General features: G+C 39.6%; 1 protein-coding gene across 2 annotated transcripts in view; it reads right to left on the minus strand.

The window, feature by feature from the left end:
* taok3a (TAO kinase 3a) overlaps window positions 1-13244 on the minus strand; it is a 184487-nt gene that overhangs the window by 96176 nt on the left and 75067 nt on the right. For both annotated transcript variants that reach the window (XM_068055185.1, XM_068055184.1), the window contains exons 7-9: window positions 11035-11131; window positions 3579-3692; window positions 1102-1193 (exon numbers count right to left, since the gene is read on the minus strand). In XM_068055185.1, coding sequence (XP_067911286.1) covers window positions 1102-1193; window positions 3579-3692; window positions 11035-11131 — 303 coding nt within the window. The remainder of the gene's footprint in view (window positions 1-1101; window positions 1194-3578; window positions 3693-11034; window positions 11132-13244) is intronic.

The following is a 13244-nucleotide window of genomic DNA, read 5'->3' on the forward strand; positions in this document are numbered from 1 at the left end:
GTGGCTTGTTCAGCCATTTCAGGAGGGCAGTCAAGAGTCAACCACATTGCTGTGGGTCTGGAGTCACATGTAGGCCGGACCAGGTAAGGACAGCAGATCTCCTTCCCTTAAGGACATTATTGAACCAGACGGGTTTTTACAACAATCGATAATCGTTTCATGTTCACCACTAGACTAGCTGTTAATTCCAAAATTCAAATTTCACCATCTGCCGTGGTGGGATTCGAACCCATGTCCCCAGGGCATTAGCCTGGGGCTAGTTTAGTGACATTACCACTACACTACCACCTCCCCTGAAACTTGGTCGGTCCTGCCCTTGTAATAGTAAATCTTCTGAGTGCCAAACTCCATTGTCGTCAGCATAAAATCTGAATGCTACCAGGAAAATTAGTTATGATCCCGTTGTAATTAAAAATATCAGTGTCTTTCTAATTCAGGATTAGATTCAAGATTGGTCCATATGTGGCCATGCAATTCAGTAACAGATGCTAGGTGTCCCAGAATGAAAGAAATGCAAGACATATTTCAGTCAGACAGAAATCTGAAGATAGATCCACTGAACAGATTGGAAGAATGCAACGTTGCCAACATTGGTTGTGCAACAAACAGGAGAGATGCTATAATAAAAACAAGAAATGCTAGAAATATTCAGGAGGTCTGACAGCATCTGTGGAGAGAAGCAGAGTTAATATTTCAGGTCAGTGACCCATCAGTTCTGATGAAGGGTCACTGACCTAAAACATCAACTCTGCTTCTCTTTCCACAGATGCTGCCAGACCTGAATATTTCCATCATTTCTTGTTTTTACCTTCAGATTTCCAGAATCTGCAGTATTTATTTATAGGAGAGATGTAATGGCAGACTGTCAAACAATTATTTACGATCATGACCCAAGCATGAACAATTTTAATTGTTAGATTCTCTGACGTTTCAGAAATGATTTGTTGAAACTCTTACAAATTTTTCACTCAGATTTTGGAAAAGAATGGTCTTCCACTATAAATTAATTGACATATGATTGACATTCACCAGCAGCCTCATGACTATTTAAGGATTTCGCTACAAAAAGAAGTTTGCACATTATTGCAATGAAATACAAACCAAGTTCAATGGATGTAATCCCAAGAGACCACACATCTACTTTTCCATCATATTGTCCCTCATCCATAGCCAGGATCACTTCTGGGGCCATCCTGTTTAAACATACACATTTAGTTACCAAGAAATTTCAGTCTGTATGACTCAAATACATTTATTGGTACAATTGAGAAAGTTTCAGATCTAAATCCTGACTGAAGGAAATTATTACTTCACAAATCAAAGAGTTAAGTCAAACAATCAAGGCAATCTGTACTCAAAATAACTGATAGGAAAACCACATCAGGATTGTTGTGACCAACTTCTTCCTGTTGCTAAAGGCAGTTAAAAAAAGCACACAGGAAAAGTACATCAGGATTGCTCTTTGTAACTGTAACATTCCCTGTCACTTTGCTCAAGATCACCTAACTTAATGCAGACCCATGATTCAACATGGGACCTTCCTGGTCTGTCGGTCTTGGCTATTAGGAAAGCCAATTTATTAACTCCTATATTATCAATAGTTATAAAAACAAGAAATGCTGGAAATACTCAGCAGGTCTGGCAGCATCTGTGGAGAGAGAAGCAGAGTTAACGTTTCAGGTCAGTGACCCTTCTTCAGAACTAGCAAAGATTAGAAATGTAAAAGGTTATAAGCAAATAAAGCAGGGGTGGGGCAAGAGATAACAAAGGAGGTGTAAATAGGACAAGGTCACAGAATAGCTGACCAGAAGTTCGTGGAGCAAAGGTAAACAATATGCTCATGGTGTGTTGAAAGACAAAGCAGTATAGATAGGGTGTTAACGGACTGAAAATTGAACAGCAAGTACAAACATGAAAAAAAAACAGTGGGTAAGCAAACTGAACAAACTAAGATGAAATAAAATAAACACACAAAAAAGGAAAATATGTAACAAAAAAGGAATAAGAAAAAGATAACTAAAAATAAAAGTTAAATGGGGGGCCCGTCATGCTCTGAAATTATTGAACTCAATGTTCAGTCCGGCAGGTAGTAGTGTGCCTAATCGGTAAATGAGATGCTGTTCCTCGAGCTTGCGTTGCTGTTCACTGGAACACTGCAGCAATCCTAGGACAGAGATGTGAGCATGAGAGCGGGGGGCAGGGGTGTAAATGTTGAAATGGCAAGCAACCGGAAAATCAGGGTCCTGCTTGCAGACTGAGCGGAGGTGTTCCGCAAAACAGTCACCCAGTCTGCATTTGGTCTCCCCAGTGTAGAGGAGACCATATTGTGAGCAGCGAATACAGTATGCTACATTGAACGAAGTACAAGTAAATCGCTGCTTCACCTGAAAAGTGTGTTTGGGGCCTTGGATAGCGAGGAGAGAGTAGGTAAACGAGCAGGTATTACACCTCCTGCGATTGCAGGGGAAGGTGCCATGGGAAGGGGACGAGGTGGTGGGGGTAATGGAGGAGTCGACAAGGGTTTCACGGAGGAAAAGATCCCTTCGATATTTTGTAATACCTGCCCATTTACCCCTTCTCTCCTCATATCCCAGGCCCAAACACTCCTTTCAGGTGAAGCAGCGATTTACTTGTACTTCTTTCAATGTAGTATACTGTATCCGCCGCTCACAATGTGGTCGCTTCTACATTGGGGTGACCAAACGTAGACTGGGTAACCGCTTTGAGGAACACCTCCACTCAGTCCGCAAGCAGGACACCGAGCTTCCGGTTGTTTGCCATTTCAACACTCCCCCCTGCTCTCATGCTCAAATTTCTGTCCTGGGATTGCTGCAGTGTTCCAGTGAACATCAATGCAAGCTCGAGGAACAGCATCTCATTTACCGATTAGGCACACTACAGCCTGTCTGACCGAACATTGAGTTCAATAATTACAGAGCAGCACAGGCCCCCCATTTTACTTTTATTTTTAGTTATTTTTTCTTGTTCCTTTTTTTTAAAAATATATTTTTCCTTTTTCTTTGTGTTTATTTTATTTCATTTTCATCTTAGTTTGTTCAGTTTGCTTACCCACTGTTTTTTTTCATGTTTGTACTTGCGGCTGTTCAATTTTCAGTCCGTTAACACCCTATCTGTACTAATGCTTTGTCTTTCAACACACCATTAACAGATTGTTTACCTTTGCTCCACGAACATCTGGTCAGCTATTCTGTGACCTTGTCCTATTTACACCTTTTCCTTTGTTATCTCTTGCTCCACCCCCCGCTTTACTTGCTTATAACCTTTTACATTTCTAATATTTGCTAGTTCTGAAGGTCACTGACCTGAAACGTTAACTCTGCTTCTCTCTCCACAGATGCTGCCAGACCTGCTGAGTATTTCCAGCATTTCTTGTTTTTATTTCAGATTTCCAGCATCCACAGTATTTTGCTTTTATCAATAGTTGAGTTTTGCCAGAGTCACAATACAAGAATGTAGAGGTGTACATTAGGGTGACTGGGCCAAAGGTCGAAAGCATTGCTGGCATTTCTCTTAGAGGACTCAACCTCTCATTTAAATGTTACATATATTTCACTTACCAGTAAGGCGTCCCTACAAAGGAGTTGGCAGGGGATACTATGGAGGCAGATCCAAAATCAGCCAATTTGACTTGGCCTGGTTCAGTGAGCAAAATGTTTCCTGCCTTTATGTCTCTGCAAAAAGAAAAATAAAGACTGTGAAATTTCCTACATATCTGATCATTCAAAAAGTTTTTAAAATTGCATCAACCTTGGCTCAAGCCAGAAGATCTTGGGTTCAAGTTCAAGTCCCATTCTAGAAACTTGGGCACATAATCTAGGCTGACATTTTAGGTCAGTGCTAAGGGAATTTCAGAAAAGATGATAAATTAGGGACCCATCTGCCCTCTCAGTTAGACATAAAGATTCCATGACACTACCTAAAGAAAAGCAAGGGCATCTTCTCAGTATCTTGGTCTAAACATAGCCAACCAACACCACAGAATCAGATTAGCTGGTCATTTATCTCCTCGTTTTTTGAGGGACCCTGTTATCAGCAAATTGGCTGCAAAGGTTGCCTACATTACAATAATGACTACACTTCAAAAGTACTTTATTGGCTGTAAAACACTTCGGGACATCCTGAAAGATTCTTAAAAAAGTGCAACGCCTCTCATTCTCCAAAAAAATCTCATGACACACTAAAATGGCAAAATCTTGTTGAAAATCAAGTAGCACTATGAAGCAACTTAGTCGCTAACGTGCATATTTTCCAGGTTGTTGTTGCTAACACGTCTTGGTGATATGCTTTAGAATTTATCCACCAATGAGGCACAACGCTCGATTATTTAAGTGCCTTCTTGCGCAGTCTCCCATCTTCCACCCTCCATAAGCGTCAGCTCATCTAAAGCTCAGTTGTCCATACCCTGACTTGCACTAAGCCTCATGCACCCATCACCCATGTGCTCACTGACTTGCATTATCTCCTGGCCCAGAAAGACATTAAAATTTAAAATTCTCCTCGGCATTCAAACCCTCCATGGCCTCACCCTTCCCTAGCTTGAACATCCACCAGCCCTACAACCTTCCGAGAACTCCGTTCCTCCAATTCTGTCCTTATGCAAACCCAATTTCCTTCTCCCGCCACTGGAGGATATGCCTTCAATTGTCTATGCCCCAAACTCTGGAATTCACTCTCTAAACCTCTCATCTACTCTCTCGTCCTTGAAGAGACTCCTTAAAATCTATCTCTTCCTTATCCTAATATCGCCTTTTGTGACTTGTCAAATTTTGGCTGCTAACACAGCTGTATAACAGAATGTTTTAGTACGTTAAAGGTGCTATAGAAATGCAAGTAGTTGTTGTTTCCAAACTGCCTTCCCACAAAAAAGCAAAGCAGGAAATAATGTACAAGCACAAATAGGACTGTGCTCAGACAGCCAAAATGCATGGTCCTGGGAATCGCATGTGAACTCAGGCTGCAATTTGGGCATTCCCACTTTAAAGAAAAACGTTTTAATTGCTGTTAAGGAAACACTGATTAAAGTCAAGAATTTAGCACTTGAAGCTGCAATTCACAATTTCAGCTTTGTCTTATTTTTAGAAAAAGTATGATTTGTAAAGTTTCGCCAGTGTTATATTAATCCTTTTGTCCCTTTTATCTCAGTGAAACGGAAAGTAAAACACACACTACACCCTGTGTTAGTGAAACTCGCAGTTAAATTAGTTGACAGGTTGTTTTAGAAGGATAGGATTCCTATACATGCAATATATTATGTAACTACTAAGGTGAAGCTAGGTCACACTCTAATTGTTAAGTAAATAGAACACAAAGATTATTTGAGTGTAATTGTGCTTTCCCCAAGGAATTGCATAAGTTGTAATGTGTTCATCAGTTTTAGGATACAGTTCAGAAGCACAGCAAGTTAAGATGGTTCTGCATCTGTAACAAAAATGTACATGTGCAGATGTTCAGCATTACCTCATTGCTTTTGTACTCCATGCTCATACGGATAAAAGCTGGAATTTTTTGTCTTGTAAAAGTAGCTTATTGACTTACCCTCCCACTTCTAAAAAAAAAACTGTTTATCTGAATCCTCATTTGTTTCTCTACTCATTCAAGTTTTGCAATTTATATGTTTAGCCTCTTAATTTCTCCTCCCAAAAGGAATTACTTCACATTTTATTTTTTAATTTATTTTATTTTTATTTAGATACAGCACTGAAACAGGCCCTTTGGCCCACCGAGTCTGTGCCGACCAACAACCACCCACTTATACTAACCCTGCAGTAATCCCATATTCCCTACCACCTACCTATACTAGGGGCAATTTACAATGGCCAATTTACCCATCAACCTGCAAATCTTTGGCTGTAGGAGGAAACCGGAGCACCCGGCGAAAACCCACGCGGTCACAGGGAGACTTGCAAACTCTGCACAGGCAGTACTCAGAATCGAGCCCGGGTCTCTGGAGCTGAGAGGCTACGGTGCTAACCACTGCGCCGCCCAATCAATTTATCTGCTCAATCAACACCTACATCCTGAAGTAGATTACAGTCCTCCTTAAAGGTAACCATTCCCTCGCGTTATCTGCAAATTTTGATATATAGACATATCATTTATATATATTAAGAGCATGTTCTCAACACTAACCTCAGGCACAATTGGTCATACCCTCAGTCTGAAAAAACATCTTTTATTACTACTGTTTTCTGTCCTTGAACCAACTTGTTATCCATGTTGTCACATTTCCTTTAATACAATGTGCTTCAATTTAAAACAACTAGCCTCCTACACAGCACTGTTACAAATTCAGGTTTGCCACAGATACCTTCTCTGGTTCAATAGCATCTGTCTATTCTGCTAATGATCTCAGCATCTTTCTCTTACACTAGTTGACACACAGTCTTATTTCTATTTGTTTTTTTTAATTTCCAAAATATACTTTATTCATAAAGTACAGTGCGGCACAGTGGCGCAGTGGTTAGCACCGCAGCCTCACAGCTCCAGGGACCCGGGTTCGATTCCGGGTACTGCCTGTGTGGAGTTTGCAAGTTCTCCCTGTGTCTGCGTGGGTTTTCTCCGGGTGCTCCGGTTTCCTCCCACAAGCCAAAAGACTTGCAGGTTGATAGGTAAATTGACCATTATAAATTGTCACTAGTATAGGTAGGTGGTAGGGAAATATAGGGACAGGTGGGGGTGTTTGGTAGGAATATGGGATTAGTGTAGGATTAATATAAATGGGTGGTTGATGTTCGGCACAGACTCGGTGGGCCGAAGGGCCTGTTTCAGTGCTGTATCTCTAATCCAATCTAATCTAATCTGTAAAAAATACATTCCCAAACAGTTTAAAATAGCATCAAGTCAAAAAATACAAACAGTGCAAAGGTGATCAGTTTCCTTCAATACAATCATGAGTTGCCTCACAACCCTTCCATTTCACATGTCATGCCATTAACATTTTTACATTTTACAGCAAATGAAAATTTTCCCAATACAGTTCGAGGGGTTTCCTATGGATCCATTTCTACTTGTAAGCCAGAAGAACTGCAGAACTGCACCACCCCGAACCAGACAGGTGACTTTAATATGGCTCTTCAATCTTTCCATAGTTAGGCTACGAGGTAAAGCTGGTTTCAAACCCATAAACTCCTTTATTCCACAGCAAGGTGAATGTGCAAGGTGATAAACATGATCAGATTCATTCAGTTCCTTCATTACAATTCATCTCAATGTAATAACATGAAAACTAAGTACACACTACACTACCCCACTTCAGTTAGTCACCTAACTTCTCTCCATTTAAGAGGCTGCCTTTTCTTGGACCATGCTACCTCAGCTGCAGCTTCTGTTGCAAAACTGGCCCAACTTTTTAAGGTGTTCAGTCAAAAAGAGATCAAAAATCTTCCAACACAGTGTATTACGAACTTTAGCAAATTATGGAGATAGGCCACAAACAGTTTATTACTTACAGTCTATGAGGACATAACCTCATTAGAATCTCAACTACCTTATTTTACTTCCAGTAATACACTATGATTTTAAAACAATGTTTAAACTCTCAATTTTTTTCCTGTAGAGAAATGTTCAAAAAAATCCTACAACATGATGGGCAAGATTTTCCTCAGGATACGCGCCATTGCGATGAAGCATCTACCTTGTAGGGACCCTAGAAGAGTGCAAGAGAGGAAATCATGGAGGAAGCGACTCACATCATTGCTTAAGCCACGCACATCTGCCTTGGACCTTTGCGGCACTCCACCATTAACCTTGCTGAAAGCAGTTAGAAGGTAATCATAGCTCTGCCCCCATTACAATGGCAATCGTGGTTTTCATTTACACCAGTTTTCACTCTGCTGATGCTTACACGTAAAAATAATGGCACTGGAAACTTGGCAGTGGCATGATTAATTGACTTCGTATGCATTTTCCAATTGTATTTATATAATTTGCAAATTGGGACATTGCTTTCTTTGCTAAATGGGATATGACATGCTAATAGATTGGCTGATTGGGACATGCTGAAATACCCATTAAGTATTACATTATTTTATTGACATGACAATTATTTTCTTTTATGCATTTGTTTTCAACCATACCTCCTTTTTAAATATTTAATGTTGCTAATCCACAAATGTACAGCTAAAAGGAACTTCAAGAATAAATAAAAGCCTAAAAGTGACAATTCAACAATTATATATGCATGTGAACATATTCATGACAGGCAAAAATAAGTATTGACAAAACAAGTTCAAATGAAGGAATCAGGAATCATCTATGGCGTGATGAAAACTACAATGGCCAGTGATTGTGCTCGCTCTGATTTCCTGCTATGCTTGCTGCAGCATATTCCAATTAGAATTCCAGAATTTTTTGCATACTGTAAAATTTAAATATTTGAACTCCAAAGTCTCCATTTCTCTACTCATGGAATAAGTTACCAACAAGATCTGTGTGCAAGAGTGAAATGTATGGTTCATGTCAACGCTCTCTCCATTGCTGCATAATTTGGAGGCCAATTCATCTCCCTTTCTACAGGTAGGATCTCATGTCAACTCTATGGCTCACTTTTGAAGACCACGCATTTCTCACTGGTGTGCATCACAACTGCAAATCTTCCCAGGCCACAGAACCCCATGAGCCACATGGAAATCTGCCAGAAAGGCTGCAAGGACTGTGTCGAGTGCCTCTGGCATCTCTTCGCTAACTGCAGTCCTACAACCCTCCGAGTTCACTGCGTTCCTCTGATTTTAATCACTCCACCATTGGTGATCATGCCTTCCGCTGCCAAGGCCCTAAGTTTTGGAACTCTCTCCCAAGACCTCTGTCTCAACCTCTCTCTTCTCCTTTTAGATGCTCCTAAAAACCTACCTCTTTGACCAAGCTTTTAACCGCCTATTCTAATCTTATGAGGCTCGGTGTCAAACTTTGTTTGATAATGCTCCCGCAAAACACCTTGGGATGTTTGACTGCATTAAAGGCACTACATAAATGCAAGTTGCAGTTGTTACTTTCAGCTTTCAAAATTTTCTCCATCCTTGTTCAAGGATCAAGATTCCTGCTCGTGTATGGTTCCAAAGCCACTGACAAATCAGATATTTTGCCTAAATAGTGATTCATGTTCAAGGCCACATAGCGAGTTTCAGCTGATACGTGGCATTGGGCCAAACCAAATCACCAGCATACATGTATACACTTTCCAGGGTCACTGGATAATCAGGAGAGGAATCTATATGTCCTCTCCATAATCATTTCAGCAGCATCAAACTAATTGTAGCAACACTATCACCGTCCCAAATGAGATCAGATAACTCAGCAAAGACCAGGGATCAAACTGGTCAGTAGGTCTCAGTGGCATTAAGTTAGGAAGCCTAACCAGCATGCTCGTCTTAAGGGCAAGTCTGATTTATGTAGCACATTAGGACTGAAATCTTATTTGCAAGTCAATGATGAGACAAAATTGTAATAATCAGTGTCATGCAGGCCCCCACCTGCCAAGAATGAGGCACATTGGTTTTGTGCTATGAACATTGATTTTGAACTATTGCTGGAGCGAGGAAATGACTTGTTGAACTGATCAGCCATGGCTGGAAAAAACATTTGCATACTAACGGACAGTGCTTGTGTAGACGAAGGACACATTCAACCCACAATGAAGGTTGATCACCGGACAGTGAGGGGGTGAGGAAGCGCATTCCAGGGCCTGCTGGGGTTATGCAACCCACAGGGGCCAGGACTGGTCGGACAAGTTGGTCACATGACTAACTGGCTGTTCCAGGGTTTTTGAACTAGCCACAGAGAGTTTGAACTGGGAAAGACCGTTTGCTCCTGATTGAGAAGATCTCTCCTGTCTGCTCCCATCTCTTTCTCACAAGCCTCTGAATCCATTGAAGACACACGAACCCAAAGAGAAAAACGTCTCCTACAGTGAACAAGGTTTAAGAATAATACTGGGCCCCAACGAAAAGCAAGAACTACCCACAATTAAGGACTCTACAGTGAATTTAAAATGTTCCACTTTATTTTTCTTCTGCTCTTTTCAGTCTCTGTTTGCATGTGTGTACGCTATGTGTAAGCATGCTAGCATGGGCGCGTCGTGTATCCGTAGGCGTCAACCAAATTAGAGTTTAAATTCAAGTTTAATAAATTTCAACTTTTCTTCTTTAAGCGCAAGAAAACCTGTTGGTGCTGTTACTCTGCCATATAATTGCAAAGCAATGAACAAGGTTTCACCAAGTGGGAGTTATAAACACAGTGTGTTTAAAATTAAATCCTGTTACAGTAAGACAAAGGTGAAGGCTGAAAGGGAACCCTAGACCTCTTTCTCACCTGGTCGTAACACCAGTCACAAGGTGGTATTCCCATTATTTCCTGAAATCCACTTATTCTTGGAAGTTGGTGGGGATTTCTGGAATGATGAATTACAGCACTCTTTACTCTTGCTAATCAAGTCTGAATTTAGTCTGGGCTGGTAAAGAATGCTCTCTCCACTTTTTGTCATGTCATAAGAAATATGTTTTTGCATAAGATGGGAAAAAGCCTGATTAGTGCATTGGGATTAATCTACAAGCAAAGATTACAGAAGTCTATGCGCTTTAGGTCTAGATAGCAAGAAGTTAAAAGGGACCTCACTTAAATGTCTATAAAATATTACTGTAAATATAGTTTACTACTTCAAAATAAACCAAGCAAGTAGGATTAGATGGCACAAATGGAAATTAGTGAAGTACATTCATCAGATTTCGGAAGAAAAAACTTTCACTGTGATAAGTATTTGCAATAACCTATCAACAAGGTAATAGTGCCAAAAATGCTGGAGTTATTCGAAACATAATGCACTGCCATAATGGAAGAGTTAAAGCACTAGATACAGAATGGGATTTGTTAGGTCAAACAGTGTTACCTCACTTCTGACATATCTCATGTACCATAATGAATAGTGAATTTAAAAACTGAATCTTCAGAGAGGTAGATCCACACTTATTTAATAAAAGATACTCAAGTAAAATTACAATTTATTTTATTATATTAGCTCACCTATGTATCAAATTATGAGAATGCAGGTAGGCCAGCCCCTGCAAGGCACCATGGGTAATGGCAGCAATCTCTACTTCCTGAAGTGGTTTCTTGTGAACTATAGGAGGAAATCAATTTTGGAAAATCAGAATTTCTACAGACATCTGCACCACACTTGCCTTGCACACATCAAAATCCTGGGAAGAAAGCCAGTCACAAAATTCCAACAGGAAAAGAACATTAAATGAGACTTTGAAAGCCAATATCTATTTTTCTTTATAGCATTCAAAATATTAATAGACATGAAATGGACAATAAAATATAACTGAAACAAAAATTGTTTAAAATGCCCTTGCACACTCATTTTACTTAAAATAAAGTGAAAGAATTGCAAATATACAAGTAGGCACATCAACAATTAAATTTAAAGTGATTAAATCTATAATTTAAGTTTGTGTTTGCCTTTTTCTTCCAGTGAAGCTTTAACTCAGTGAAGCAAATGCTGCAAAATAGCAAGTACTTCAGGCATTGAATGGCAGCATCATGCATTTTTTGTTCACGTATAGCATATTCAGATAATGGAACTAAAAACAGGCCCAAAACATTTTGGCATGATAGCTTAAATTTTGAACATCTATATATGCACCAATATGCTGCAGCACAGCAGCAAAACACAGCTTCACTGCCACAGGTTCATTTTAGCCCTGTCAGGGGAGCACTCATTCATAATGTGGCGAGAAAGCTTTCCAAAATATAGATAAAGCAGCCAATAAAAACTGCTCATGGACTTCCTGGAAACCTGTTGCACCGACAAGCTTTGCACCAATCTCTGACTGCCACTTGGTTGCTGCAAAGGGATCCTAAAGGAAGGGGAAATTAAAGTTTAAATGAGGTAGAAGGAAGATGATTACAAGAATTATATAGAAACAAGAGTGGGCAAATTAGTCCATTAAGACTGCTTCAACAATGATAGCCTTGACAGCGTTTAATTCCAATTTCCCATCTTTTCTCGATATCCCTTAATACTTACACTTCCCAAGTATGCATCTCTCTCACATTTCAACTGATCCTGCATTTATGGTCTTTTGCAACAGTGCATTCTACAGTCCCTCAACCTTTTGTGAAAGCTAGTTTTTTATCTGGATTCACATAACTTGTTTAGTTTGAATTATGCATCCTTGTCCTAACTTATGCTATTAGAGCAAGAGGTGTCCTAATCTACCTGGTCAATTTTCTTCATAGTTTTGAATTGCTCAATCAGGTCACTCCTCATTTTCAAGGAATGTAACCAGAGTTTACGAAGTCTTTTATCATAACTCAGTCCCCTCTTCCCCAGCATTAGTCTAGTGAATCATTGCTGAATTTCAAGGCCAGTCTGTTTCATTCCAAAACTGAATATTCCGAATAATGTTTGACTAGTATTGCAGCAATATTAATTTTAATTGCTTTTTATAACAAAAGCTGGCTTTTAATGGCTTATGCATTTGGACTTTCAAATTCCTTTGTTTATTTACTTTATATTAGTTAAATTATTCATTCTACAAGCATATAAACAAAATCAAAATGGCCCAAATCTTGCGGTAGTACAGCTGCACCATTATTCAACAGCAAATTGGACAGCAACGTTTAGGATGCCCACACGTGCAGTGAAATGTGGATATCAGGATGTCACTGTCCAATTTGCCTTGCTCCTCCATGAACTTCACTACAACAGTACTTCGCTGGGAGAGTCAGCATTCAAACACATGAATCACGTGAAGTTGCAATACTTAGCCACTAGATACCCACTAAACATGCCAGGAAATGCTAGGGCTTTTCAAGGATAAGTGAACTTTTAAATGGCATAAATCTTGATTACAATCTCCCTGGCAGTGAAAATTTACTTTTACATACATGGAGTCTCATTCTTTTAGATTTTAATTATTGTTGGAGACTTTAAAGATGAAAAATTAAAATATTTTTTCAACCTTATTTTTCCTATCAATCCCATCTTTCTTTCCCTCTATGTTGCTTTCTGTACATAATTTTTACTTTAAATTAAATATTCCAACTTCCTGGTTTAGACCTGTATCTCAGTAAGGTTCTTTAATCTGATTGGCAAAAGAGGCATGTTTTTGCTTGATCTGCTCACACTGGTCCCAGAGAGACACTATAGAGGACACTTGGCTGTTTCAGATTCCCGATAAAAAGCCCATGGAACGTCCATGGACAGCTGCAAGCATAACGAATAG

Source organism: Heterodontus francisci, chromosome 23 (assembly GCF_036365525.1).
Source record: "Heterodontus francisci isolate sHetFra1 chromosome 23, sHetFra1.hap1, whole genome shotgun sequence".
Taxonomy (NCBI): domain Eukaryota; kingdom Metazoa; phylum Chordata; class Chondrichthyes; order Heterodontiformes; family Heterodontidae; genus Heterodontus; species Heterodontus francisci.